Source organism: Centroberyx gerrardi, chromosome 1, assembly GCF_048128805.1.
Source record: "Centroberyx gerrardi isolate f3 chromosome 1, fCenGer3.hap1.cur.20231027, whole genome shotgun sequence".
Lineage (NCBI taxonomy): Eukaryota > Metazoa > Chordata > Actinopteri > Beryciformes > Berycidae > Centroberyx > Centroberyx gerrardi.
Genome location: NC_135997.1, coordinates 2,086,959 through 2,113,471, shown reverse-complemented (window position 1 = coordinate 2,113,471; position 26,513 = coordinate 2,086,959). Strand labels below are relative to the sequence as shown.

General features: G+C 43.4%; 2 protein-coding genes across 3 annotated transcripts in view; one reads left to right on the top strand and one right to left on the bottom strand.

Moving 5' to 3' along the window:
- Positions 1–12,318, top strand: part of LOC139924354 (neuron navigator 2) — a 54,938-nt gene extending 42,620 nt beyond the window's left edge. For both annotated transcript variants that reach the window (XM_078282937.1, XM_078282978.1), the window contains 13 exons: positions 1,275–1,447; positions 2,205–2,358; positions 3,447–3,633; positions 4,791–4,888; positions 5,007–5,102; positions 5,525–5,702; positions 5,858–6,093; positions 6,601–6,752; positions 7,519–7,590; positions 8,120–8,316; positions 8,808–8,926; positions 9,452–9,652; positions 10,675–12,318. In XM_078282937.1, coding sequence (XP_078139063.1) covers positions 1,275–1,447; positions 2,205–2,358; positions 3,447–3,633; positions 4,791–4,888; positions 5,007–5,102; positions 5,525–5,702; positions 5,858–6,093; positions 6,601–6,752; positions 7,519–7,590; positions 8,120–8,316; positions 8,808–8,926; positions 9,452–9,652; positions 10,675–10,800 — 1,989 coding nt within the window. In that variant the 3' untranslated portion in view covers positions 10,801–12,318. The remainder of the gene's footprint in view (positions 1–1,274; positions 1,448–2,204; positions 2,359–3,446; positions 3,634–4,790; positions 4,889–5,006; positions 5,103–5,524; positions 5,703–5,857; positions 6,094–6,600; positions 6,753–7,518; positions 7,591–8,119; positions 8,317–8,807; positions 8,927–9,451; positions 9,653–10,674) is intronic.
- A 1,781-nt stretch (positions 12,319–14,099) lies between these two features.
- On the bottom strand, positions 14,100–16,897 carry dbx1a (developing brain homeobox 1a). Its single transcript, XM_071915394.1, has 4 exons — positions 16,534–16,897; positions 16,332–16,433; positions 14,510–14,712; positions 14,100–14,396 (listed from the first exon to the last, which is right to left on the bottom strand). Exons 1-4 carry the CDS (start codon positions 16,892–16,894, stop codon positions 14,100–14,102), a joined length of 963 nt encoding a protein of 320 aa, XP_071771495.1. The 5' UTR covers positions 16,895–16,897.
- Between the last annotated feature and the right edge of the window lie 9,616 nt (positions 16,898–26,513).

The window sequence follows — 26,513 nt, the reverse complement described above, 5'->3', positions numbered from 1 at the left end:
TCCCTAACACATTAACACACTCAAACCCATATGAACATGTGCTGTTTTGTCTCTCTCTGTCTTCCTCTGCTTCGCTTCATGTGGCAGGTCCATGAGGTAAGAATGGTATGCTGTGCAAAATCATAGAAAAAAAAAGAAAGCAGCCTAACCCCTGCACTGTCTAGGTTACTAACCTCTGTCCCTTTCCTCCTCTCTTCCTGTCCTTTGCTGCCTCTTTAGTGCCCTTCCTTTCCTCTCCAGCACCGCTTTCCCCTGATACGTCTCTTGTGGGACTTTGAGTCAGCTCTCACAGGAAAAATTCACCCTAAAACACTTTAACACTGTTTCAGCGATCTAAAACATCAGCGGTAAACGTCAGGTTTTGGTGTCAGTCCCTCAGAATCAAAGAGCGAGGGCTTCTTTCTAGAGCCGCCATTTTTGCACCAAGAGACGTTCAACAATCATACAGGGAGAAATCCATCGTAGAAGAGGAGAGAGACCAGAATGCAATGCAGCCACAGCTTCCATCTTTGTGGATCTGTCGTTGGTAGCGTGTGAAATACAAAAACGCACTCTTTGACTGCTTTTTTGTAATTTGCAATTTGCTTTTTTTCTCAACTGGAAAAACTTGAAACGCTAGTGCTATCACTCTCTCCACTTACACATATACAGCACAGAGATCTTCTCTGGGGGGTTGTCAAAAGGCATTCTGGGAAACGTAGGAAATCACTAACTGCAGTAGAAGTAGACGAGGCAGGTTGAGGGAAAGTGGGTTCAGCAAAAAAGTAAATTACAACACTTAACACAAAATAACTGCTGGAATTCCCAGATTCAGATTCAGTTCACAGATTGATGAGATCTAACAGTGTGAGAGTTCCCAGGGTGGATTTTTCCTTTAAACACAAACTATTGCATAAATCATAGGAGGAAATCATAAAGATGTCTTATCCAAAACATATAGCATGACAGCTGTAGTCCTCAAGCTTTCTCTGACAAACACACACTGTGAAGCTAACACACACACACACACACACACACACACACACACACACACACACACACACACTCACAACTCAACGTTTGTGTTTAGAGCCACTGCTCAAGTCATAAGACGACCTGTCCTTACTTCCCTCTCTTGCACCGTCTCTTACTCACTTTGCGCTTTTTCACAGCTGTTTTCCTCCACTCTTCCCGGCACTCTCCTCCCTCTCAGCCGTGTGTTTTTTGGGAGTGTATCCTCACAAACTCACCGTCTCTCCCCCCCCCCTCCCCTCCTCTGTGTTGTGTACCTACAGCTGCGGAGCTCCTTCAAGCAGGCGTTCAGCAAGAAGAAATCTCCCAAGTCGGCCTCTTCCCACTCGGACATCGAGGAGATGACCGACTCGTCCCTGCCCTCGTCCCCCAAACTGCCCCACAACGGCTCCACGGCCGCCAGCCACATGCTCAGGAACACACACTCCAACACACTGTACGTACACGGCACGGTCTTCATACCAAGATCTGTGACTGCAGGATTACTAAAGGGACTGGCAACCCATCTTAAAAATATGCCCTTTTTAGTTAGTATCACTCAGTGTGCAGAGGTGGGGACTCGAGTCACATGACTTGGACTCCAGTCACAAGTTGAATTGCTTGAGTCTTGACTTGATGCATGAAGAGAAGACTTGAGACTTGACTTGACTTGGGTTCTGGTGACTTGGGACTTGACTCTGACTTGTACTTTGATGACTTGAAAAGGTTTCTAAAGTCTTGACTTGAGATCTTGTGTTTGTGTAAATGACTTAGATTGAAAGTGATGAGATTTGTTCCAGCAGACAACGAAATCAATTTCACCATTTTACCATTATTATGCGGTATTTTATTTTTGCAACACTAAGGACAGGGAAAATCAAATGAACATTTTATAATTAGAGGGTTTTTTTCTCACAACATTTATTTTTGTTCTGCAAAGAAAACATGTATTCTAATTGCAAACACATTTAGGTGGGAAAAAGTATAGTTGCCTTTTAGAATTCACAGTAACTGCCTTTTGAAAACCAAAAATAATGGATTGGACTTAATGTAGTAGGTCAGTCTTTTACACTCAGCTTGTACTTGGAAACCGCAATACAGATGGAAAATCTAGCTAACCCTGCTAATTTCTCAGTGTTTTATTAGTCTAACCTGTGTTGTCCTGCCTCTGTGTGCGTGTGTGTGTGTGTGTGTGTGTGTGTGTGTGTGTGCAGGCTGTCGGAGTGTCTGGACAGCGAGGCGGAGACGGTGATGCAGCTCCGCAGCGAGCTCAGGGAGAAGGAGATGAAGCTGACAGACATCCGGCTGGAGGCGCTAAGCTCCGCCCATCAGCTGGACCAGCTGCGAGAGGCCATGAACCGCATGCAGGTCAGACACACACACACACACACACACACACACATATGAGCACACAGCAACAAATGGTTTCCACTGCTATGCTGCAAAACATATGAAGGCAGTTCAACTTAAAAACAGAAGTTTCCTTGCTGCTGTGAAGTTGTAAACTGACTGAAATAGCAGTGAATACTAGAATATGTTAATTAGTTCATTAGTCGCTCTAATGTGTCAAAACTCACAATCAGTTCAGTCCACAGTTGTCTGCTCATGTTGACAGTGTTGATCAGTTGAATCCACTAATTGATGAACTGCATTCCAGTGAAGGAATTTTTATCCTTTATAAAGCACTTTGTAGCAGTTCTTCAGAAAGTGCTACATGAAAAAAGATCATTATTAGTATTAGTATTAGTGTTCAAAAGATTACACTGATTGGCCTGATGGGGGCGCTATAATTAAGGTCAAAATTTCAAATTTAAACATGATATCTCAGATTCCACTGGTCTGATTCTGATGAAACGGAGTGATGATGCATTTTGTTACTGATTGGCCAAAGGGACGCCTGCATCATTTGTGGGAGACAACATGTTCATTCATTAGTATTGTTGTTGTTAGTATGGTTATTATTATGTATAATATACAACATAGTGCACTAAATGAAGTTGTTATTATTATAACTAAGGTTCGGGAACAAAGACCACACCTCAAGCACACATTCATTTCCTGCTCCACCCTATTTAAACGCACCTAACCATTAAACCCTTTCTCTCTCTCATATGTCTCAGTTCATGATATGTTAATAACACATATTGTTTTAAAATGTATTGTCATTAACATATGTTGTGTTGAAAAGTAACACAAGTGTGTGTTGTCTCAAAGACGACACACAAATGTGTTAAAATGACACATCCTTCTTAAGAGTGTACGTCGCTCAAACTGCTTATTTTCCAAAACATTTGCGTATTACATTGAGATCTAATTTACCCCGCACTTTCTGGATCATTTTGACTTCTTCCTTGTTAGCTGACTTTGTCTCTGTGTGTATTTGCGTGTGTGTGTGTGTGTGTGTGTGTGTGTGTGTGTGTGTGTGTGTGTGTGTGTGTGTGTGTGTGTCCCTGCAGGTGGAAATCGAGAAGCTGAAGACAGAGAACGACCGTCTGAAGCTGGAGACCCTGGGCAGCAGGACGGGCTCCCAGGCCTCCATCTCCTCCTCCCCCCCCCAGCACACACACACACACACGGCGGGCGCCGGGCCAGGCCTGGCCCAGCACAGCCTCAACCTGACCACCAGCGAGTCCACCAGCCTGGGTGAGGCAGAGGGGAACTTAAAGTGATGTTGAACTCTGGTAGTGTCTTGGGTTGTGTCTCTTCCTCCATGATAAAACCCCCAAATCAGTGATTCTGTGATCTGTTGCTCCGGTAGAGGAGACTGGAGAATTCTGTTTTTTTCTCTCTTCATTCACTGCCATTGTATGGAGGAACAGTCTGAAAATCCCACTTCTAGCACATAAACGCCGACAAAGCAGATTCTGACAATATATAAAAAATTTGTCTTCACTTTTCTCTCACCTATTTACAATTATTGATAATCGTACTATTTTCTTTGTTCCATCGGCATAAGTTTCCTCCGACCGGATTTCGGTGTTACACTTGTTCAAACTGAAAGGTTTAATAAACATAAAGAATGAAATTCATTTAAAAACAATTCAAACAATTTTTACACAACCCAAGGTACCAAAGTTCAACACTTTCATTTTAATGCACCATAGGTCTCTGGTAGAGTTATGTGAGTTTATGAATGAGACTTTAAGCAGGTTCCTACACCTGAGAAATGTAAAATGATCAGCAAAACGGTTTTGGAAATGTCATGGGAATTGTTTATGATTTTTTTTTTTTATATGACTTTGTTTTGATTGGCTGAGTTGTGTAATGCAGGGGTTAAAGTCTTCTGTCTCTACAACAGACTTCTGTTGTTTGGATTCCAGAGAGGCAGCAGACTGTATGAGATCAGTGTAGATCCACAGAAAAAGGAGAGGGGATCTTCTCCTCTAATTAACTGGTGACATTGTGTGTGTTGGAGACGGTCGAAAACACACAGGCATCTCCAAACCTCTTCCCATCCAAAACATCAAGCCTATCCTGTTTAATTAAACATAACTATATAAATGACTGACTTTTTTCATGGCTATTTTACATAAAAGCAGAGCTGACAAAAAGTCTCAGTCATGAGATTTTTTTTTTGCTTTAACCTCTGTTAATGTCAGGTTTGTTAAATCTAGATACCTTTGTAAGGAATAATAGCCCGAATGAATGAAAACAAGACTCGGGTCATTCAAATCAACTATTAACCCAAATATTTAACATTTGAATTTAGATTTTGGTCAATGGCAGTGGGACAGTCATGGGAAATGTAATGGGTAAATATGTGTACACGCCTGTCTGACTGTCCGCTGCCTGTCTGTCAGACATGCTGCTGGACGACACCGGAGAGGGAGGGATGAGGAAGGAGGGACGGCACGTCAAGATCATCGTCAGTCTGGACGAGGACAGCAAGTGGGCGGAGGTGAGTCCCGCTCAGCTCAGGACGGACACCCTGTTTCTGTAGAGGCCTTTGATTCACACTGGTACCATAACAACGAGACTTCTGGTCACTGAACCCGGCTGCTTTCTCCCCTCGGCAGGAGGGCCGGCCTCGTGACTTCCTGATCGGTTGCATCGGTGTGAGCGGTAAAACCAAGTGGGACGTCCTGGACGGGGTGGTGCGACGCCTTTTCAAGGTAAAACACCCACAGGAACAGCTGTAGGAATCAGATGGCAGGACAATGTAAGAGATGTCACGGCTCTGTTGGTGGAAGTATTGATTTCAAGGTTTCTAAATGCATTGAAGACCTTCAGATTATCAGATTCTGACAATGGGAGCACAGAAGTGTAACACCGAAATCCAGTCGGAGGAAATTTATGCTGATGGAAAGAAGAAAATAATACGTTTACCAATAATTGTAAATAGGCAAAACAAAGTGAGAGGCTCGTTTTTTATATATTGGCAGAATCTGCTTTGTCAAAGTCCTTCCACCTATTTACAATTATTGGCAAGTGTACTGTTTTCTTCGTTCCATCGGCATAAATTGGGGGGATTATTGATGACTTTTAATTCCTTCATAAAACTCGGATGGCTAAACCTCCATCCTGTGTCCTGCAGGAGTACATCACCCACGTGGACCCGGTGACCCAGCTGGGTCTGACCTCGGACAGCGTGGAGGGCTACAACATCGGAGACATCCACCGCCTCAGCAGCCCCGGCTCCGCCCACACGCCCGAGCTGCTGCCCTGCGGCTACCTGGTGGGAGACAGCAACACCATCAACATCCGACTCAAAGGTACCGGCGCCTCGTCAGACCAGACCGCTTCAGCGCTGCGAGAGACCCGGAAGCGGGGCGACTCTCTCTTTTTCTTGACTGGAAAAACTCTCGCTCTGATGTCACTATTCGAATACAATAAGCTCATGTGTGTGTGTGTGTGTGTGTGTGTCCAGGTGTGAGCAGTGAGAGCGTGGACTCCCTGGTGTTCGACACCCTGATCCCGAAGCCCATGCTGCAGCGGTACGTCTCCCTGCTGAGGGAGCACCGGCGGGTCATCCTGTCCGGCCCCAGCGGGACGGGCAAGACCCACCTGGCCAATCAGCTGTCTCGACACCTGCTGCTGCAGGAGGGCCGACCTCTGACCCCGCACGCCGTCGTCACTTTCAATGTGGACCACAAGTCTAGCAAGGTAATTTGTTTTTGTGATGAATTACAATTACAATTTTATAAGAGAGTGAACAAGTTTTAAGTTAACACACAGCACCTGATTATACACATTATTAAATAGCATTGAAAACAGGTAGGGTGATTAATTATTTACATTAATTATTTTGGCCGGTAAAAATTATTCTTGGCAGGTAATTTGTTGTTAGTTTACCAGATGAGATGAGACAAAAAGTTCATTTGGGACGCCGCTGTTCAACACATCACATGGGTTGGATTTTATTCATCAGGACAGTTAAGAATATGTCAGTAACAGAACGTTTCCTAAATTGAGCTTCAAATAGTCTAAACTTTCTGGCACTCCTTATGTGGCAAACCCCACCCATCTGTACTCCAACTATAACAAACGCTAATGACAAATTATTCTCTGTCTCTCTCTCTCCCTCTCCCTTTCTTTCTCTCTCTCCCTCTCTCTCTCTCCCTCTCCCTCTCTTTCTCTCTCTCCCTCTCTCTCTCTCCCTCCCTCTCTCAGGAGTTGCGTCAGTACCTGTCCAGCCTGGCGGAGCAGGTTGTAGGGGATCTGGGGTCAGAAGGCCCGTTGGTCGTCATCCTGGACAACCTGCACCATGTCAGCTCACTGGGAGAGATCTTCAACGGCCTGTTCAGCAGCAAGTACCAGCGCTGGTCAGTCACACACACACACACACTCTCACACACACACACAAACACACACAAACACACACACACACACACACATACAACCATGCAATGGATAACTTGTCTCTGACTGGCTGAGACTCGTTCAAAGTCGTAAAATACCTGAAAAACTCACACCAGTGACAGTTAATTTCAATTTTAATACGCTAACCCTAAATCACCACTCTTGCTTAGCAACCATGTTGTTAAGCTACTGTTCAAGACCTGCATTGCTTGGTGGAAGATAAAAAAAATATATATATTATTATTTAAAATCACAAGGAAATGGCATTTTGATGGTGTACGAGAAAGTACAAATTTTGAATTTTTTTTGGCATTATTAAATACATGTATGTTATAATTATTATTGTTATTAATTTATTGCTAAATTGTGCAGCACTGAGCTGCATTTTATGTATGAAAGGTGCTATACAAATAAAGTTTATCATTATTATTATTATCATTATAATACGGAAAATTAACAAAAAAAACAGCAGTTTTTCTTCTCATTGGGACTTTGATTATTATCAGTTGAAAGTAAAGTATTTATTGAACCTTTGCATTCTTTCATCTGCCATTTTGTTAAAGCAATAAGCCGCTGGACTCAGTGCTTTACTCTGCCGGCTCTCAGCTGCTCTAAAACCACTGTGACAAGTAGCTGACTGCTTAAATATGGACAGACAGGCTGATGTTAGCAGATGGCAGATCATCTGATCAGACCGGGTGATGATCGGTGTGTTTTCTCTCCTCCCAGCCCGTACATCATCGGCACCATGAGCCAAGCCACATCCTCCGCCCCCAACCTGCAGCTGCACCACAACTTCAGGTAAACTGCTGCTAGAAACCTCCTCCGTTAGAACGTTTAATATACTGGAAGATTATATTTATTACGTGTCAAAATAATTTAATAGGTGGGGACTTGAAAAGGTTTCTAAAGTCTTGACTTGAGATCTTGTGTTTGTGTAAATGACTTAGATTGAAAGTGATGAGATTTGTTCCAGCAGACGACTGAATTTAAATTCTGTTTTCTGAATTTTATGGAATGATTGAATTTATTGAAGTTGAAACTGATTATAGAAATCAAACTCATGATGCTCTTACCAAGTTTTCATCCTATTAAAACCATATTGCATTGAAAAGTCCTAGATATTTAGTTTTCTTTAAGATATTAAATTGATACTGGACTCTTGATTTGTTCTGACTTAACTTGGTAATCTACATTTAGACTTGGGACTTGACTTGAGACTGAAGACTTGAGACTGACTTGGAACTTGAGCGAAGTTGACTTGGTCACACCTCTGGCAGAAGGTAAAATATGTTTGCAGTACTGACACACCTGTATATTTTCTGGTCAGGTGGGTGCTGTGTGCCAATCACATGGAGCCAGTGAAAGGCTTCCTGGGTCGCTATCTGAGGAGGAAGCTGATCGAGACGGAGATCGGCAGCCGGACGCGCAACATGGAGCTGGTGAAGATCATCGACTGGATCCCTCGGGTCTGGCACCACCTGAACCGCTTCCTGGAGGCCCACAGCTCCTCCGACGTCACCATCGGTAAGAAGGAGAGACACGTCTGCAGAAAGATCAGTTAGTAAAGGATACATTTGGAGATTTTGGACCTATAAATAATTAGTCTCTTCCATCCCTGTAGAACTTGGACCCACAGACAATATTGTCTCCAGTCAGCTGTCAGTTGAAACAGCTCCGCTGCCTCTTGCTGCAACAATGAGTCCAAACTGTTTGTCAAAATATCTCCAAAAAATCCGGTCTGTGAAATCCGGTCAGAAAAATAGTTCTGTGATTTACTGATAAGTGAAAGTTGTGTAATGGAGGAACCGAGTCGTGTTTACAGGGTTGTTTTACGGCTTTTTTGGAGATATTTTGACAAACCCCATTTGGACTCATTGGCCAATATTGTCTGTGTGTCCAAGTACTACAGGGATGGAAGAGACTAATTATATATAGGTCCAAAGTCACCAAACTTATCCTTTAAAGCCCGATGTAGACCAAACCCGTGTCTTACCTGTCTGCTGTCCGACCTGCAGGACCGCGTCTCTTCTTGTCCTGTCCCATGGACGTGGAGGGATCCAGAGTTTGGTTCACCGACCTCTGGAACTACTCCATCATCCCCTACATGCTGGAGGCAGTGAGAGAGGGACTGCAGGTAACCTGGACACACACACACACACACACACACACACACACACACACACACAGTCCCAGAACATTGTTACCTCCACCAAAGACACTGTTTTCACCCATGTTAGTTAGTTAGTCTGTCTGTCTGTCTATCAGTAGGATTTCTCAAAAACATATGAATGGATCTCCATCAAATTTGGTGGATAGATCAGCGTTGAGTGAAGGAACAATTGATTGGATTTTGGTGCTGATCGCCATTTTTTAGCTAGAACTATGAAGCCGAGTGTAGTGGTAGTAGTAGTATTTTATTAATCACAGAAGGGAAATTACCTTATCACAGAAACCATCACCAGCAGCACAAAAACACAGTACAAAGTCTTGATTCTTGAAGGGATGTTTGTCAGGAAATCAATTTAACTTCAAATTCAAGTGACAGGAATGATGTTTTTTGAGTGTAACAGCAAGTTCCCGAACTGTTCATCGTTGGAGGTTTGCGCTCTCTGAGTCCCTTCTAGTGTTTTGTGGTCTCACAGCGTGTGTCTCTCTGCAGCTGTACGGCCGCAGGGCAGCGTGGGAGGACCCGGCACACTGGGTGATTGACAGCTACCCCTGGTCGGCCACGCCCACTCCGGCTGATTGGCCCCCGCTGCTGCAGCTCCGCCCGGAGGACGTGGGGTTCGACGGCTACTCCGCGCCCAGAGAGGGAGTCAGGAAGGAGCCTCCGCAGAGCGACAGCGACGCAGACCCACTGGTGAGAAAAACACACGAAGAAGAAGAAGCATGCGTTTTATATAATCCTCAATTTATAGCACCTTTCAAAATGGAGTTACAAAGTGCTTTACATGGAAAAAACACAGCAAAAAAAGACAGAAAATACAGATACAGAAAATAAAAATGTGGGACAAGAGAAAATGTAAAAAAAAACCTCAAACTGATGTTGTTCCAGAGTTTAGAGCCTCTGATTGCAAAAGCTCCATCACCTTTTGACTTTAGACTAACAGTGAGAAGAGATTTGTTGTTATACACAAGGAGATAAAAGCTCCATGATATAAACTGGGACTAAGCCATTTGTTGCTTTAAAAATAATCAATAAAATCCAATCCAAGCCAATGCAGACTGGTAAAAATGGGAGTTTTCTGATTGAGGTGGAGATACAGTAGTTGATACAAGATGAAATAAAGCCACTAATAACTTTTTCTATGTCAGAAAAGGATAGAAATTACATCATTTTGGACATATTTCTTACCTTAAACGACTGAACAACCCTTTGGACTTGAAGACTAAGACCAGAATCTAAATGACGCCCAAATTCCTGGCAGCTGGTTTAATATTAGCTGCCAAGTTGCCAAGATTTTCAAAAATTTTATTAGTTGCATTTGGTGGGCCAACAATAAAAACCTGAGATTTATCCTCTTTAAGCTGAAGGACATTTTGAGGGAAACCAACATTTAATTGGACTTTTGACTTTTTACTTAAGTCGACATTGGACTTAAGATCTGTGACTGTTGAGTCTTTCAAAAAGCAGCTGAAGACTCTTCTGTTCAGACTGGCCTTCGTTTAGCCTCTGTCTGTCATTCTGTGTGTTTTTATGTCTTATTGTTTCAATGTCTTACTGTTTTTTACTGTTTTCTGGTCTTATTTGAAATATTTTACTCTTGTGAAGCACTTTGTGACTCAGTGAAAGGTGCTACAGTATATAAATAAACTTTACTTCAGTCTCTCAGGGTGAGAAGGTGCTTGTCTCACTGATGGTGTCTGTGTTCCTGCCTCCAGATGAACATGCTGATGCGTCTGAAGGAGGCGGCGACCTCCTCCAGCCCGCAGAGCTACGACAGCGACTCCAACAGCAACAGCCACCAGGACGACCTGCTGGACTCGTCTCTGGAGTCCACGCTGTGACGCGACCGGACGCCGCCGCCCGGATCTGCTTTCAGGAGGAACTTTTTCTAAGAACTGTTGTATGATTTCATGCCACAAAATCCAGCCACCTTAATTTGGGTGCGGGTAACCCAAATACGAAAAAAAAAGAAAAGAAAAAGAGAACTGCATTTCAGAAAACGGGCAACAAAAGTTTCTACTGCACTGCTCTATTTTTTCACCGCTGTGGCCCGCGGCTCCTCTGTCCGTCAGGAGCCTGTCATCATCATCATCATCATCATCATCATCATCATCATCACCATCATCTACTGCAGACAGACTCAATAAAAACACAAAGCTTGTCACTGTGGATGAGGCGTCACCATCACCGACCATCATTACACCACACACCAGCCAGGATCCAGCATCCTCCACTGAGCCAGACCATCCAGCTCCACCCAGCAGGCCGGCCGGCTCCCGGTCCCGCCCCAGCTGCAGCGGTCCGGACCGGGCAGCAGAGGGCGCTGCAGGCCCTCTGAGCTGCTGGGAGGAGAGCAGAGAAGGCTGCTGAGGCCTGTGAGCTTTTTTAAAGGATAATTCCAGTGAATGTTCAGCCCGTTTCCCAGCATGCCTCTCTCTCCTTCTAAAACTTCCTGTGGATTTTTACGTTATCATCAGAGAAACAGTTATCATGTGATTTATTTCCCTTCCTCTAGACACCATCCGCATTTAACTCAACTCCAAACAATATCAAAACCAAATTTCTGAGATGGCAAACTCAGTGTAGGGACATAATCCACGGAGGAGATGTGAGCATCTATCTATCTGTTGTTCTGTGAATGAAAAGTAGTTCCTATCCAAATACATTTGAATGTTTTTGAAGTAATGCGTGCATTCAGGAAACAGGGTGAGAGTAGGAGCGTCTATAATGTTACGCAAAATATTGTAAACATTGGAACCAGGAAGTAGGTAAAACAGCACAGCAGCATGGCTGATTATGAAAATAAAAAGATAACAAAAACTCTCCAGATGCTGATGTGACTCGCTCAGCCAGCTTCACCCAAAACTCTCACTGCAATCTTTACTTGCACCTTTTTTGTTTTTATCATAAGTCCTGCCATTTCAAGTCTCTCAGCAGTTTTTTTTTTACCTGAAAGCCGCTAAGGGAGCAAGTTTTACTCTTCAGTATGTAGAAGCACAAATCAGTCGGACCTAAAGACAATAAAAAGCTTGTTTCCCATCCGCTACAACGCCCAAAATGTAGAAAATATAGGTTTGCCTCTAGCTACATGTCACCACACACACAAGTTTATAAGGGAGAGAAGCACTCTGGAAAACGAACACTCGCTGTAACTGGAATCATCCTTCAAACCTTTAAAAAAGTTGGAGATTACCGCCTGAAACACGAGTCGTGTGGTTCTGTCTCTGTAGAGAAGAAAACTTTCCCGGTAGTTTCTCCAATTTTAACTCCCAGTTTCTGGCGTTCACCCTTCACCCTCCATCTCGGCCCCAACAGGCCGCTGTAGCACAAGTCTCTCTCGGTGCTGGACTGAACTCAAACAAACAATGCCTTACTCTTTTCTAACAGACTATGTGCATTAGCTACTTGTTTATTTGTCTGAATGGCTGTAACCTTACAGGGCTGCGAGTCGACGCTCCGCCTGAGCGCGTCGGCCTTCTTTGGGACTTTGGGTTTAATAAAGCTGTATGTATGCATGTTTGACCCAGTGCTGAGAAGTCGCTGTAAATATTTGGACAACCAGCAAGAAAAAAAGAAAAAGTCATAGATTTGTTTGGTGCTCGAAAATCAATACCTTGTGTGTATTGATGAGGTTGGGGAAGATTAAGAAATTGTGTTCATTTTATACCTCATCAACCTTAATTGCGACCCTGTGCTTTTTGCCATGCTTTGTCGTCTGTTTTGATTATGTGATTTGTGATGGACAAAATTGTCATAACAAACATGTTGAATTAATTATGTGACAACTAGTGTATATGCTGCTTTGTTTATAGTGATATAATTTACTGGAGGTAACGGTGTAAAGGTACTTGTGGGTGAACAATAATGTAGAATGGTTTTACATCATTTCTGTGGCTTGAAAAACAGAGAATATTGTACTTTTTTGTTTTTTTCTCCCCGCCTGCCTTCTAGGAGCGGTGGGCTTTTTAGTCCAGCACGGCTTCCATTGCATTTCAGTGTTTTGCCACCAATCCTATGCAACATTCATTTTGATCTCAAAATGGAAGCCAAACCTGAAGGTGCGTTTTCCCCCCCCCCCACCGGCCGGAGCGGTTTCCAGCACTGCCAAGAGATGTACAGCATGGAAACAGATCAGCGGAGACTGTTTTCGGACTCGTGCCCCATGTTCTTTGTCCATAATGTTTTCTGTGCATCTTAAAGAGGCTCGGTGTACGGTCAGTGGAAGCACAAAGAGGCAGACTGTCTGTTTGTTGGTCTTGTGTGAAGTGAGCCTGCTGGGAGCGGTGTGGATGTGGAAGCGTTTGGCCAGTCTGTCGATTTAAGATACTCACAAACTCGATGAATGTTTAGCCTTCTTTGCTATGTACATTTTTTATATGTAACATAACTTTGTAAATAGTTGATTACCTTGCAGCATTTTGATGACTTTTTCTAGCTGATTTGTAACAGTCTACTTGAAAAGGAGTATTTTGTGTACAGTCTCTTTACATCAGAGCAGATTGATGCGGTTTATCATCACTGGTCTGTCCAGGGCTCCAGAATTAAATCTGATATCACTGTACTAGTCTTAAGTTATTGTGATTCAATAAAATTAATGATTATTTATGGTTGAATTTGGTCTTATTTTTCTTTCTCAATTCAAAACACACTTAACAGGCAATGAATTGTTTACAATTTTATTTGGTATTTGTACAAAAAGTGTGAAATAAACATATATACAGCACATAATACAACATACTTATTAAACAAATTCATATAAATTATTGACGAAATAGCTACATTTTTCAATAAACAACTCTATTAAAAGTCAAGGTAAAAGTAAAACTCAATATTCTTGGCATAAAATTTCCATACAAAATTGTACAAAATACTGTACAATTGAAAAGAGCTGTGCAAAACAGCAAATTGTTTCTCAGAAGCGGATCCTGTCCAGTAAATGTTGTGTTGTGTTAAGTTTTTGTGAGGAAACAAACTGAGTGAAACTTTTTTTTTTTTTTTTTGAACAGTGAAGTTCTGGGTCTAATTTCAGGGAAGCAGCTTCTTACAAACCTGGTCACATACAGTTATTATTTTTGCTTTACAGCCAGTCTCGTATAAAAAAAGCATGGGTTATATCTCTATATATTTGCTTTTTAATAAATTAAGATACTGTTATTTCTTCTTCATCTGACTCTGTGAAGTCCGAGTGCTTGCTGGAGAGAGAGGGGGAGGACATGTTGGAGTCTGCCGCCCTCATCCTCTGTCTGCCAAACGCGTCCTCTTCCTCCTCTTCATCCTCCTCATCCTCAGCGGAAGACTTCTTGCCCACGTCACTCAGGTCCGGGTGCGGGTTGGTTTTGGTGGGCAGCGTCTGCTCCCGGCAGCCGCCGGACGACAGCAGCTCCCGCTCCTTGGAGTTCCTCCACTTCATCCGCCGGTTCTGGAACCAGATTTTCACCTGGAGACAGAGAGAAAAAAAAAGGTTCTGTGTCAGGTAACGCGTCATTACGCACACAAATTTACGCACACCTGGCGCGTTTTCAAGGGCTTGTGTCTTGGTAAATGTTTTACCTGGGAGTCTTTCAGGCCCAGTTTGGAAGCCAGTTTCTTTCTGTCGGGCTTGCTGATGTATTTCTGTTTCTGGAACATTTTCTCCAACGCTTTGCGCTGGACGTCGGAGAACACCGCCCTCCTCAGCATCCCTCTGCGGGGTTTCCCTCTGGCGGCCAGGGGCCACGAAAAAGTCCCGGGGATGGGAACAACGGATGAAGATGCTGCAACAGAACACAGAAGGAAAGCAGAACAAGTTAGCTTTGTTTTCATTGTCAACAACTCACAATAAACTGCTTCCATTAAAGTTTCCATTAAATCCTTCCTGCAGCCAAAAATGGCCACAGACAAACTATAAGAGATGAAAAACCGCCAGAATACTTTATAAAATCCACTGCTGAGTACCACAGACACACTAGAAGCCCCTACGGGAATATCATAGTGATTTCTCCTTAGGGCCAAACTTTTCAACCTGTTATTATGGGATGTTTTCCCCCCTTTGGGACCGTGCAATACGTCTCCGTTTTGAGTGAAATGGCACGAGGTGACTAATTAGCACATTGGCCGGTCCCCAACCGCATTGGTATGGTAAAGAGGTAGCATATCCTTTAAGGAACCCCGTGAGGGCGGATAGAGGAGTTAATAAACCGTGAACGGTAATTGTGTAGTAATGAACTAACGCAGAAAAGACTCTGGACAGGCGGCGAAGGCCATATATTATCGCAACAAAAGGAGATTTACACTTTCAAACTAAACACCACTGCATACCAGAATACTGATGACCGGGGGGTGGGGGGCAGAGAGGGGAGGCATGGCGCATTTTTTTTTTCCTGCCCTCAAATCATTTTCATTAAATGAACACGAAAAGCTATTCAGGACGCTCGAGTTGTTTTGTTGAGGCTTTCAGCTGAGCGCATGAAAAGACTCCAGCTCCATTCTGATTTGTCTGAATGAAAGCACGGACTAGCGACTTTATAGACTTTTCTAAGAGATTATTCTTTATCTCACCTCGTTGATTGGCCCGGCTGGAGAATAGAGGAACGTTTAGGGCACAGAGAGCGACTACTGGAGGTCAGCGGTAACTTATCCTATGGGCCGGGCCGGCGCGCGGGCCTGCGGGCGGATTCCCGGGTTTGGAAAAGACATTTCTAACGCGGTTCAGCTTTAAATTCATTTTGCACCTTTTCTCCTCGGGATAATGCTGACTGGACTCCCTCTGTACCGCTGCAGCGGCCCCGCGGCCGCGCAGCAGAACAGGAACAACACCGCGCTATGTGGTCTTGTGAGAATATTGAAAACTCTCAATAGCGCCTAATAGGGAAATTAGTGCATGACTGGTTCACGCCTTTGGCCCGCCTGGTAAAAGTCACTCTCCGGGGTGTGTGGGTGGTTCGCCCGGTGGGAGCTGACCAAATTGGTCATGGTGCTGAAAGCTTTGTTGCCCGCCGCAGCGGCCCGGTGGCCCCCCGGCGCTGTGGGAAAACGCGGGGCCGTGGAAATGCCAAAACGCCCCCCAATGGGAAGAAGGGGGGACTAACTCGCCACCCCGCCTCAAATTTAGAGCGTGACGATTTGGGATAATTGGTTAATTAGGGGGTGGGTGGGTGGGACCGGGCAGGGGCCACAGTCAGCGGGCCCCATTAATAAGACAGTGATTTCTTCTTTTCTGGCTGTATGTCCCGAGTCGGCTGCTATTTCAGTTAAAATATGAGGGGGGAAGTGTTTTACATTTAAATGCAATGTTAAGTTCAAGCTCTACTTGGAATTCCAAAGGCTAAAGACAGATTCTGTTTAAGTAAAAGATCTAAGCCCAAGAAATAGTGTGCGTAAAAGCCGGGCCTACCTGGTAGATAAGGCGCTCTGAATATGGGGTGAAAGGTTCCGTCAAAGTACGGGATGGGGAAGGTCTTGGAGTGCAGGCTGTGGAGGGTTGGGGGGGAGGAGGCTGTGGAGGAAACCAGAGCTGTTAGAAAATAATCCTGAAGAGAGAAACATGAATCTAAAGAACATAAAAGCAAACTGTCTGATGTGGTTGTTTTACTCACCGGTCTTTGGTGAAGGAGCCAGGATGGCGCTCACTCCAAACTTGAGAAAAGTTGGATCTTTGCCGCTCAGTGTTTTCGGCGAGCACGATTCGCGCGTCACCGCGGTGGTGGCCATTGCGCGCTCCGCGGGCACGCCGCTGAAGGACACGGTGGTGGTGGTTGTGGGAAGGGAGGCGCTCGCCGACGGGACAGTCCGGTTCATAAAGGTCGCGGGCCGGCTTATCCGCAGCAGGTCCTCCACCAGGAAGCTGGAGTGGGCCGGGAAGACGGACGGCAGCGTCTGGTGCAGCGGCAGAGCGGCGGCGGGCCGGTAGAGTCCCGGGTACAGGGCGGGAGGCGCGAGGACGCTTGGGATCATCATGGTCCCGGATCAACAAGATGCGATATGAAATCCTCCGTGTCAGCTGGGAGAGAATCTGCTGTGAAAGGCTGCTAACTCCTCTGGTCCCCTCACTCTGGGGAAAGGCGTTTTATAGCAGCCGCCCCCCCCCCCCGGCCATCCTTTCAGCCTGACAGCCTCAACAATGGGGCTCAACAAAGTTCTCCACATGGGTCGCTTTCATGCCGCATCCCCGGCCTGCTGATTGGCCGGAGAACGCAATTTATGATTGCATTAGACTTCATAAGCAAGCAACACACAATGTCCCGTCCACAAAAGAGGCGCAGTCATCAATTTTGCATGTTGACCACTTTCCTTTAAGAGCCGGGGAATTAGTTTTGTTTGGCAGAGACACAAGCGGGCTAATTAAAAAGCAATCTTTACAGATTCAAACATTACAGGGAAGTTTTAATGAGGACTTTACTCCAAGAAACGCTGCTTTCCCATTCAGGCTCTTTCTGCTGTTACGCATGAAATAAAAACTACTGCTGTTGCCCGGTTAAAAACTGCAATATAATCCAATCACTCCACTTTTAAGAAAGCCACAAATAACCTTAACACACCTAATGTCAGGGCGCGCTGGGGGATAAGCTACATAAAACTAATTACAGCTAACAGAATAAATGGTTATAACATAAGCTATATATTTTATATTCTACTTTAACATTAGTTGCAGGCTGCGCGCTGCGCAGCATCTCAAATGTAAATCAGTTTTAGGGTTTCATTGGATTCTCAACACTCAATCTGGCCCTCGTCATGGAATAATGTCTTAAACGGATTTCTGCTATCAAAACGCTTTAACAGATGTGTTAAATATCACGGGATTTTTTTTGTGTGCAAAGTCTTCATTGAGTGCGCCAGCCCGCTGCACAGTGCGCACAGGAGAAGTGTGCGGCCCCGGCCATGTGCCCGTGATCCTGTTAACCATGAACTAACTGTCACCCTCAGCTGCGGCGCGGCGCCCCTCTCCTTTCTCTGCTCCCTCTCCCTTCACTGGAATAAAAAAGCTTTATTTCTAAAGACGGTTTTGTTCTGCTATTTTAACCGGCTGAATAAAAGTGCATCTGTGATTTGATTTAAAACGCATTCATATGAGCGGACACTGAGACCCATATAAAACTCTTATTAAAGCGACTTGGAGCCTGATAGTCGTGTTCTGTCAGCTTTGCCCCTAAAAACCTGTTAAAGCAGAGCAATCAGGCGAAAATGCATCGCAGACCCGAAAGGGGAAAATGCCTAATTGTTGCCTGTTTGAAAGCTAATTAAAATAAGGAATAAAATAAAACAAAGTTCGATTTGAATAAGCTTGACTAAGCTTTAAATTCGTCCAAAAAAAGAAAAAAGGAAAAGTAGTTTTGATAGCGATGACAATAATTTCAATATTATTTTAGAGGCCTAAAATTTACTTACCTTTCAATATAATTAAAATAATTAAGTAATTTATGCCTATTATTGTCATATAACTCTTTAGTTAGTATTTTGATTTACAAGTTTAAATTAGACTGTGTAAGTCAGCTCTTAGAAACTAAAATTATTTAAGCACAAGTTGATTTTTTTAATTTTAGACTATTGGCCTCTTTAACGAAAAATCACTGTAATATGTCTATAATATTACTATAATGACTTTTACTGTGTCTGTGGTGCTGAAAAGAGTTTATACTAACTTCATACTTGGTATTTTATTTGAACTCCTATAGTATCTCTATAATATTCCTATAATATTAGCCTACTATAGGGATTTAAAGTGTGTCTGTAGTATTCAATATTGAATATTTTTTTATCTCCTATGGCATCACTATGATATTCTTATAATAATATTCCTATAGTTTTGTTGTGATATTTGTATAGAATTAAAAAAAATATTATAGGATTATGTTTGTTTTCCTGGATGAGGTTTTCATATCGCGTGTTACAAAATTAAAAGAGAAAGGCAACATGTTGCACTGGAAACTGTGTTGGGTCTGTGCATCTGGAACGAAAATATTATTTTCTTAATTTACAGCCTGATTCAAACCAAAGTGAAGTCAAAGCCACTCGGTTCGGACAGATAAAGCAGCTTCATTCACTGAGTGGCTTCTGTCTGCAGCAGCAGCAGCAGCCAGTCCGCTAACTTCATTTGGAACCAGCTCAGATAGTGATGAGTGGTTCAACATTAATCTAATATAAACCGGCCACAATCCGATAATTAAAAGGGAACGCCTCCGTGAAATGATCCTTTGCAGAGAGTCTCATCAGAGGTGCGTCCCGTCCTGCAGGAGAAACACACACACACACACACACACACACACACCAGCACACACACAAACACACACCAACACACTCCACACCGCAACTCCCTCAAATCAGTAACGAGACCTTCAAAGCTTTTTTATGAGCCTATATTCCTTTACTTTGCGCCCTGAAATCCTCCCTTTGTGACGCTAAGCAGATGGTTAGCAGGAAGCACCGCCCGGTCCGGGTGACCGAGACGAATTTCTACTAGCTTTGCAAGCTTGCCACGTCTCCCCTCCTTTACCAACCGGACTAAAAACAGCTGGCTGCGGCTGAATTAAAGCCATTAAAAGCACATCTCTGAAATATTAACACCCCCCCCCCCCCTCCCCCTCCCATGTTAGGTCTCACTCACTTTACTCACTATAGCCTAATATTCAGGTAATATTCCTATAATAATCCTATAATATACCTATAATATTCCTTAGCCTACTATAGTGACTTATAGTCTACTTATAGTTTGTCTGTAGTATTCACATGTGAGTTTATATGACTTTATCTCACTTTATGGTATATTTGATCTCCTATGGTATTACTATAATATTCCTATAATATTATGAACGTATAGTGTGTCTGTGGTGCTCAATAGTGACCTATTTTAACTTTTAACGTTAACTTGTCCTACTTTATGATATTTATAATAAGTTATATGGTATCCTTATAATATCCCTATAATATTCCTATAGGGATTGTGGTTTTGCTGAGATATTCATATAATATCCTCACATTTATTAAAGGATTGCTACAGTTTTTTTTTCCGTCAGTGCCAACACAATTTACCAAATAGATGAACTTAACCATTGTCTTGCGCCTCTTTCTGCCTCGTTAAGTGAAAGGGGCTGAGTAAATATGTTACCCATGCATGAGGGCCTCTGTATGGGCCGTCCCATTGTGCCGCGGGTCCGACAGGTGGTTAACTGTTTATTATTCCCTCATTATTTATCGGTGACGTGGCCGCACCGAGGAAGGGAACTCCCCGTCTTTTCACTTAACCAAGGCTGAACAGATTGTGCTGACTGGTTGCAGCCTCATATGACACCAGTCCATCCATCTCAGCCGCAGCCGAACCAGCGCGGTTTGGTAAATGACACTTTTCATTTTAATTAGAAATAGACCCGTCTTGCCAATGCTATCAGATGTTGTTGCAATGTGTCAGATGATGTTGCAATAGAACTATACTAGTAATCCTATGATCCATTTTAGAAGGATTGTATCAAAACAAAAATAAGTGCATAGGAATATTATTGGAATAAGTAATAGGCTATATGAAATATAACCATAGTAAATTTGAGGATATTATACAAATATCACAGCAAAAGTGTAAGTCCCTATAGTAATATTATAGGGATATTATAGAGATATTATAGAGATACCATAGGACTAAGTGATAATACATATCATAAGGTGGGCCAAGATAACGTCACTATTACTGTTAGTACCAAGACACACTATAAGTCCCTACAGGAATATTAAAGGAATACGAAACAAAGCTAAAAGTCCATAGGAATATTATTGATATAGGCAATTATAATGATGCCATAGGAGATTACAAATATAAAGTAGCCTGTAAAGTCACTAATGAGTACCTATAGGAATATTATGACCTAGTGATACCATAGAAGAGTATGATAAGTCACTATACTATAAATTCACATTTCTACCACAGATACACTGTAAGTCCCTATAGGAATATTATAGTAATATTAGGCTATATGGTGTAGGGCCTAGTGATACCATAGGACATAAAATAAATCAGTATGAGAAGGTCATATACACTTATGTAACATATAAACTCACAGTTGAGTACAACAGACACAGTACAAGTCCCTATAGGAATATTATATAGTATGGAGCCTAATGATAAAAATACCATAAACTGATAAGTTCACTATAAATTCATTATTGAGTAACTGACACACTATAAGTCCCTATGGGAATATTATAGGAATATTAAATGGTGCAGGGCCTTGTGGTACTATAGGGGATAAACAACAACAACAACAAAAAAACATAGAGTATGATAAGGTCATATAAATTAAGTAAGTTCCTATAGGGATATTATAGGATTATTATATGAATATTATATAGTATAGGGCCTATAGGAGATTAAAACAACAACAACAACAACAACACACTATAAGTCCCTATAGATATAATATAGTATGGGGCCAGGTTCACTATAGACTCACTATTGAGAACAACTGACACACTATAAGTCCCTATAGGAATATTAAAGGGATATTACTGTGATTTTTCACTTTTAATTAAGTGTCCAACTTGCACAAAAAAGCCCCAACCAGTCCAGGTAATATCCATGAGTTCATGAAGTTGCAGCTGCCAGTTGAAGTTAACCAAACAACTATTTCAGCTGAGTGAGCTTCACCTCGGCCTCTTCACACTTCAGGCTTGGCCGTGGTTTCACCTCCGGCTCACCGGCGGCAGTAAAGGTCCCTGCAGCATCTGGCGCAGGCGGTGCAAAGCCCTGCCGAACACTGAGCGAATTAGCAATGCCACAAGATTCAGAAGAGTAGTGACAAGCATTAAATCGATATTAACTTTGTATTAAACATGGGCCCCTCCCTTTTCCCCAAATGGACTGGAGCCATATCATTGGACAAAGCGCTCTGTCTGAACTCTGGCTGCACCTGTTCCCTCTCTCCAGGCCATGGGAGTTCAACTTCTTAGTTTCACCCCGGGCTTTTCTCTGCTTCATCCCACACTGAATTCTTTCAGTTAAGCTTTTGTTATCATTTTTGATCTCCTCTTCGCCCCCACATTTAAACCTCGATAAATCAAAGCATTAAGAAGATGCATTTCACATTTACATTTTCATTAACAGACCAAATTGGAAAACACAGCGGTCTATGGGATGGCTTTTCATGGCAGTGGAGAGTGGCTCTCTCTGGTGCAGGCTGGGACGTTCGCCTCCCCTTTGCTGTTCATTTATTAGCAGTTGTCAGTATGGATGTCGAGTGGTGTTCTAATCCTCTTAAAGCGCATGTTGGTACAGTTTGCATATCATTTTCTCATCTTAGAAAAAGGACACAACCCGCTCTATTCACAGGGATTCGCTGTCTTCTTTCACTGCAGCCACAGCCAACAGCATTAGCATAATCTGACAACCAATACCATTGTCCATGACCTTGTATGCAAAGTTAATTGCTCATTAATACCAGACAAAACAGAGGGGTGCAGAGGAAGCGGAGTAGTCCTCTAAATCCTTGTTTTAGAAGGGACAGGCAGGCAGGTGGAACATCCTTCAGTGCCTCATTAATTTTGTACCTGAAATGAGTAGAATCAGTTCAAATCAAAATATATCAACACTGGCTGGCTTCTTATGTTTTAAATGCATCTGATGCTCAAAAACACTCTATCCTATCCTCTATCAAAAATACTACTATCCTAAAATAGCATAGTAGTATTTTAACCAACCTCTCTACAGCTTAGACATTATAGCTTCTATTGCACAATGATCTAGCATTGATATTGTATTTAAGTACTTCTGAACTGCCTCGATGAGTTTGCACACACACACACACATACACGCACACACACACACACACACACACACACACAGAGCCACACACAAAAAGCCTTGCACACACTCCCTCAAAAGTAGACAATTTGTCACAGTGGCTCAGTGTTAATCAATTGCAAATGTATCTCTCTGCGAGTTTAATCTCATCTCTACATTAGTTTCACGGATGCGGGGCGATTTGCAAGAGGACCCTCCGCCCCCCCGAGCACCTGGCAGTCTTTTGGGGCAGCGTCTTGTAAACACCCGCTGCTCCAACGGGTGCCCCGTCTGAGGACCCAAGCGTCCCCGCGCAGCACGGAAAAGAAGGCCGGGCTGTGTGGTTGTCAACACCGGTTTAGATTAGGAGTCCTGTTGGGACATTAGCGCTGACTCTCCTGGTCAAAACGACCTGCAGCACTTGTTTGATATAGATATAGCCGCTAATATCTGATTATTATGGAATGAACAGGCACTAGACAGAGTTCAGGAGGCCGCCGCATGCAGCTGCCTAATACTGTCTTTGTGCTCTGCAGCGCTGCAGAACCAGCATGCACACGCTTGAGAGAGCTGAAAAATGCAATGAAGCTTGATTTTTTTCTGGAAATGATTATGAGATGAGGTAGTGTTGCTTGTTTCAGTCATGTGTGATGAAGCAACAGACTCCAAAAAGTAGCAGTTTAAACTTTTACTTCACTCTTTTGACATTTTTTCAGAGAAATGCCAAGGTTTTGCACGGACTATAACTTGCTATTTTAGCACAGTGGCCTGGAGGCTTGTTGTTTACTGGGGCTGGGGGCTTCAGGGAGTGTGTATGTGTGTGTGTGTGTGGGAGGGGTAGCGAGGCAGTGCGGGGCAGTTGAAGAAGAAGGTATGAATGGGGAAAGAAGGGGCTTGGGTGGAGGAGGGGATGCTTGACGGACTTCACTGCCTGTTGGCCCTGCAGCATTGATGCCGTGTTGGCCATATAATCGGATTGCCAGTGGGTGAAAGTGAGCCTGGGTGCTTATGTCAGTTTGCGTCTCGTCAAGCTGAATAATACGCATGGCCAAGGAGTGAAGCGGACGCTTGCCATTGAGGGCTCTCAGTACTTGTGGCTAAGCGTTTCTAAAAGAGAGAAAAAGCCTCATTGGATTCATATATAATTCTCACTCAAGCGTTTTGATACATTTGCATAACAGGAGGAAACCAGTGATCTTTTCAGTGCTGCTGCTGCTACTGCTAAGTGTGTGTGTGTGTGTGTGTGTGTGAACATGCACGGGTGTGTTTGCGTGCGCTAGCGTGTGTGTGTGTGTGTGTGCGTTTGAAAGGTCCCTAGCTGAGCCCTGCAGAAACAAGCCTGGACACGGTTTCTTGCACTTGGCCTCTCATGATTAATCGAAGATCAACAACAAAACGACCGAACATTTAGCTTTTTCCACTCATCTGCTTTCATGTTGGGTAAAAAAACAAAGAGCCGGGAGCAGGAGTTCGATGCTTATCTGTCATGAATGAACAAAACCAAAGAAAACACTGCGAGCTTCAGACTCTGCAGATTCCACTTGAAAAGATTCAAGGAGAGTCATAATATCATGGGAGTCTTTCTGAAACTTTTTGAGATTTTACATCACAAACTGCTGTTTAAGTTCCACTTGAACTCAGCTTGTATGTAAATTGCTGCCATGCACTTAAGCACAACAGGTACATTTTCTGACAAAAAAATTGCCTCAATATTAGGGTTAATCTGTGTTTTAATGCAAAAGCTGGATGTTTTTTAGCATTATTGTAATGTGGGAATGTTGTAGTCCACTATCATGTCTTTGCACGCTGGCTGGGGGAAAATCAAATCATATAAAGCCTGTTTACCGATAGAGTTGCGGTTTTGGTAAGTTCAATAAATCAATCGAACGTCAGCAGAAGAAGCCATGACAGCAGCCTGACAGTCAGAAACATGTGGGAGCTTCACTGCAGCTGACGGCCTGCCGGGGCTGGACAGCAGCCAGCTTCTCCTCAACCCGGATGTGACATCAGCCGGTCCATTTACCCCGTTGAAACGCCGTGAGGCATGATGACCGTCGGGATGCTCAGGGCCTTTGGTCTTACAGACTGCGGTAATGTGGTCTGACTGCCCCCCCCCCCCCCCCCCACACACACACACACCTCCACACCCCCCCCCCACCAGGTCTGACTCCTGGAGCAGTCAAAGTCCTGCGTCTGAAAGTCACATACAGCCATTTAAACCCATTGGCCCGTGCTGCTTCCCAGTCCCAGTGTGGCCTGTAATTGATCCCATCATTGCGTTATATGGGTTCTAATAGGCCCTAGGTGAGGTGACCCCTGCTCCCCCTGGTCTTTACCCCCCCCACCCATCCCCTACTGCTTGTCAGTTCTCCAAACCATCACCCGTCCATCCCTTTCTCCATCTCCTGCTGTCCTTCTTTTCCACTCCTCTTCTCTCCTCAGGTTTTCAGCGTCCACACTGAAGCGTTTTAGGTCAATGAGGGAGAAGCGATACAGTTTAAGCAGATCAGAGAAGCCGTGCGATGCAGGAGCACTTTCATGTTTTCTCCTCCCTGCCATCCGCTGACCGAACGCCGAGACACCAGGATGTGGGGTTAAACCAGTCAGCCAGAAGCTGATGGAAGAAGAAGAAGAGAAGGAAGATGACTGAAACTCCTTCTCTAATAACACAAAAACTAGCTAAATTAAATCTTGGTCTGAATCATGCTTCAACCCTTTCATTTCTCTCTCTCTCTCTTTCCCGGACCTTCAAAGCTGCGTTGGGGTTTATCTCAGAAGTACTTTGTATATTATCTTTAGCTGGAGAGTCTTCCTAGAAACCTCTTGTACTTGTACAAAAGCAGAGCGGAGGGGGCGGGGGGAAGGGTCACCTAGTGGCGTGTGACCTCTGCTCTGCAGGGCCAAATGATAAGACACTTAAGGTCAAGGAGAGCACAAAAGAGTGAGAGAGAGAGTCCACTCCAAAGACAGAAAACCGCAGAAGAGGAATTCGAAACTTTCACTCGCCTCTGAAACCACGGCGGTAAAGAGCTTTGAGAAGAGACGACGTCCTTTCATTTGGTTTGAGCCGGCTGAAGGAGGGAAGGAGCTCAGCCTGCTCTCACCTGGCCTTGTGTTTAGGAGATATGGAGGAATTACAAACTTGTGAAAAAATCGGTTCCCAATGGATCAGAGGACATAAAAATAGAAAAGGTGGGAAACCGTATAACGCACAAAAGTACTTTATTTGTTATAAATAGGGCTAACAAATACAAGCTCTAAAATAAATACAAGTTTCTAAGTGAGCTATGCACCAGCGAAAGACAAATTTCCATTATTGCCTGCACTAATGGACAATAAAGTTTTCTTGAATCTTCTTGAATCTTGAAGCACTTCAAAGCAATAAATAGACACAAATATAGGCTTGGTTTAGCAGCTACTCAGATGCAACTTGCCGTTCTTCCTCAGCAGCATCATATGCTGACGTGTCAGTAGAAACAGAGGAAAGAGGAGGAAATGACATAACATGACGAAAAACCCATGAAAAAACATTAAAGCGTAGGAATAGTCAGACAGTTCACAATAAAGATAAATAGTGGGATGCGAACACTAACAATTAATAATTAAACTTAATTAAATAAACTTAAAATTAGTTTCAAGCCAAGTTTAAATGTGTTGCAACTGCTAAACTAAACCTATATTTGTGTTCATTTATTGCTTTGCACTATTTTGTAGCAAATAAACTACTTTTTTGTGCTTTATATGGTTTCCCACCTTTTCTATTTTTATGGAATTACAAACTTAGAAATGTGCTGTATTGTTTGCCCAAACATATTC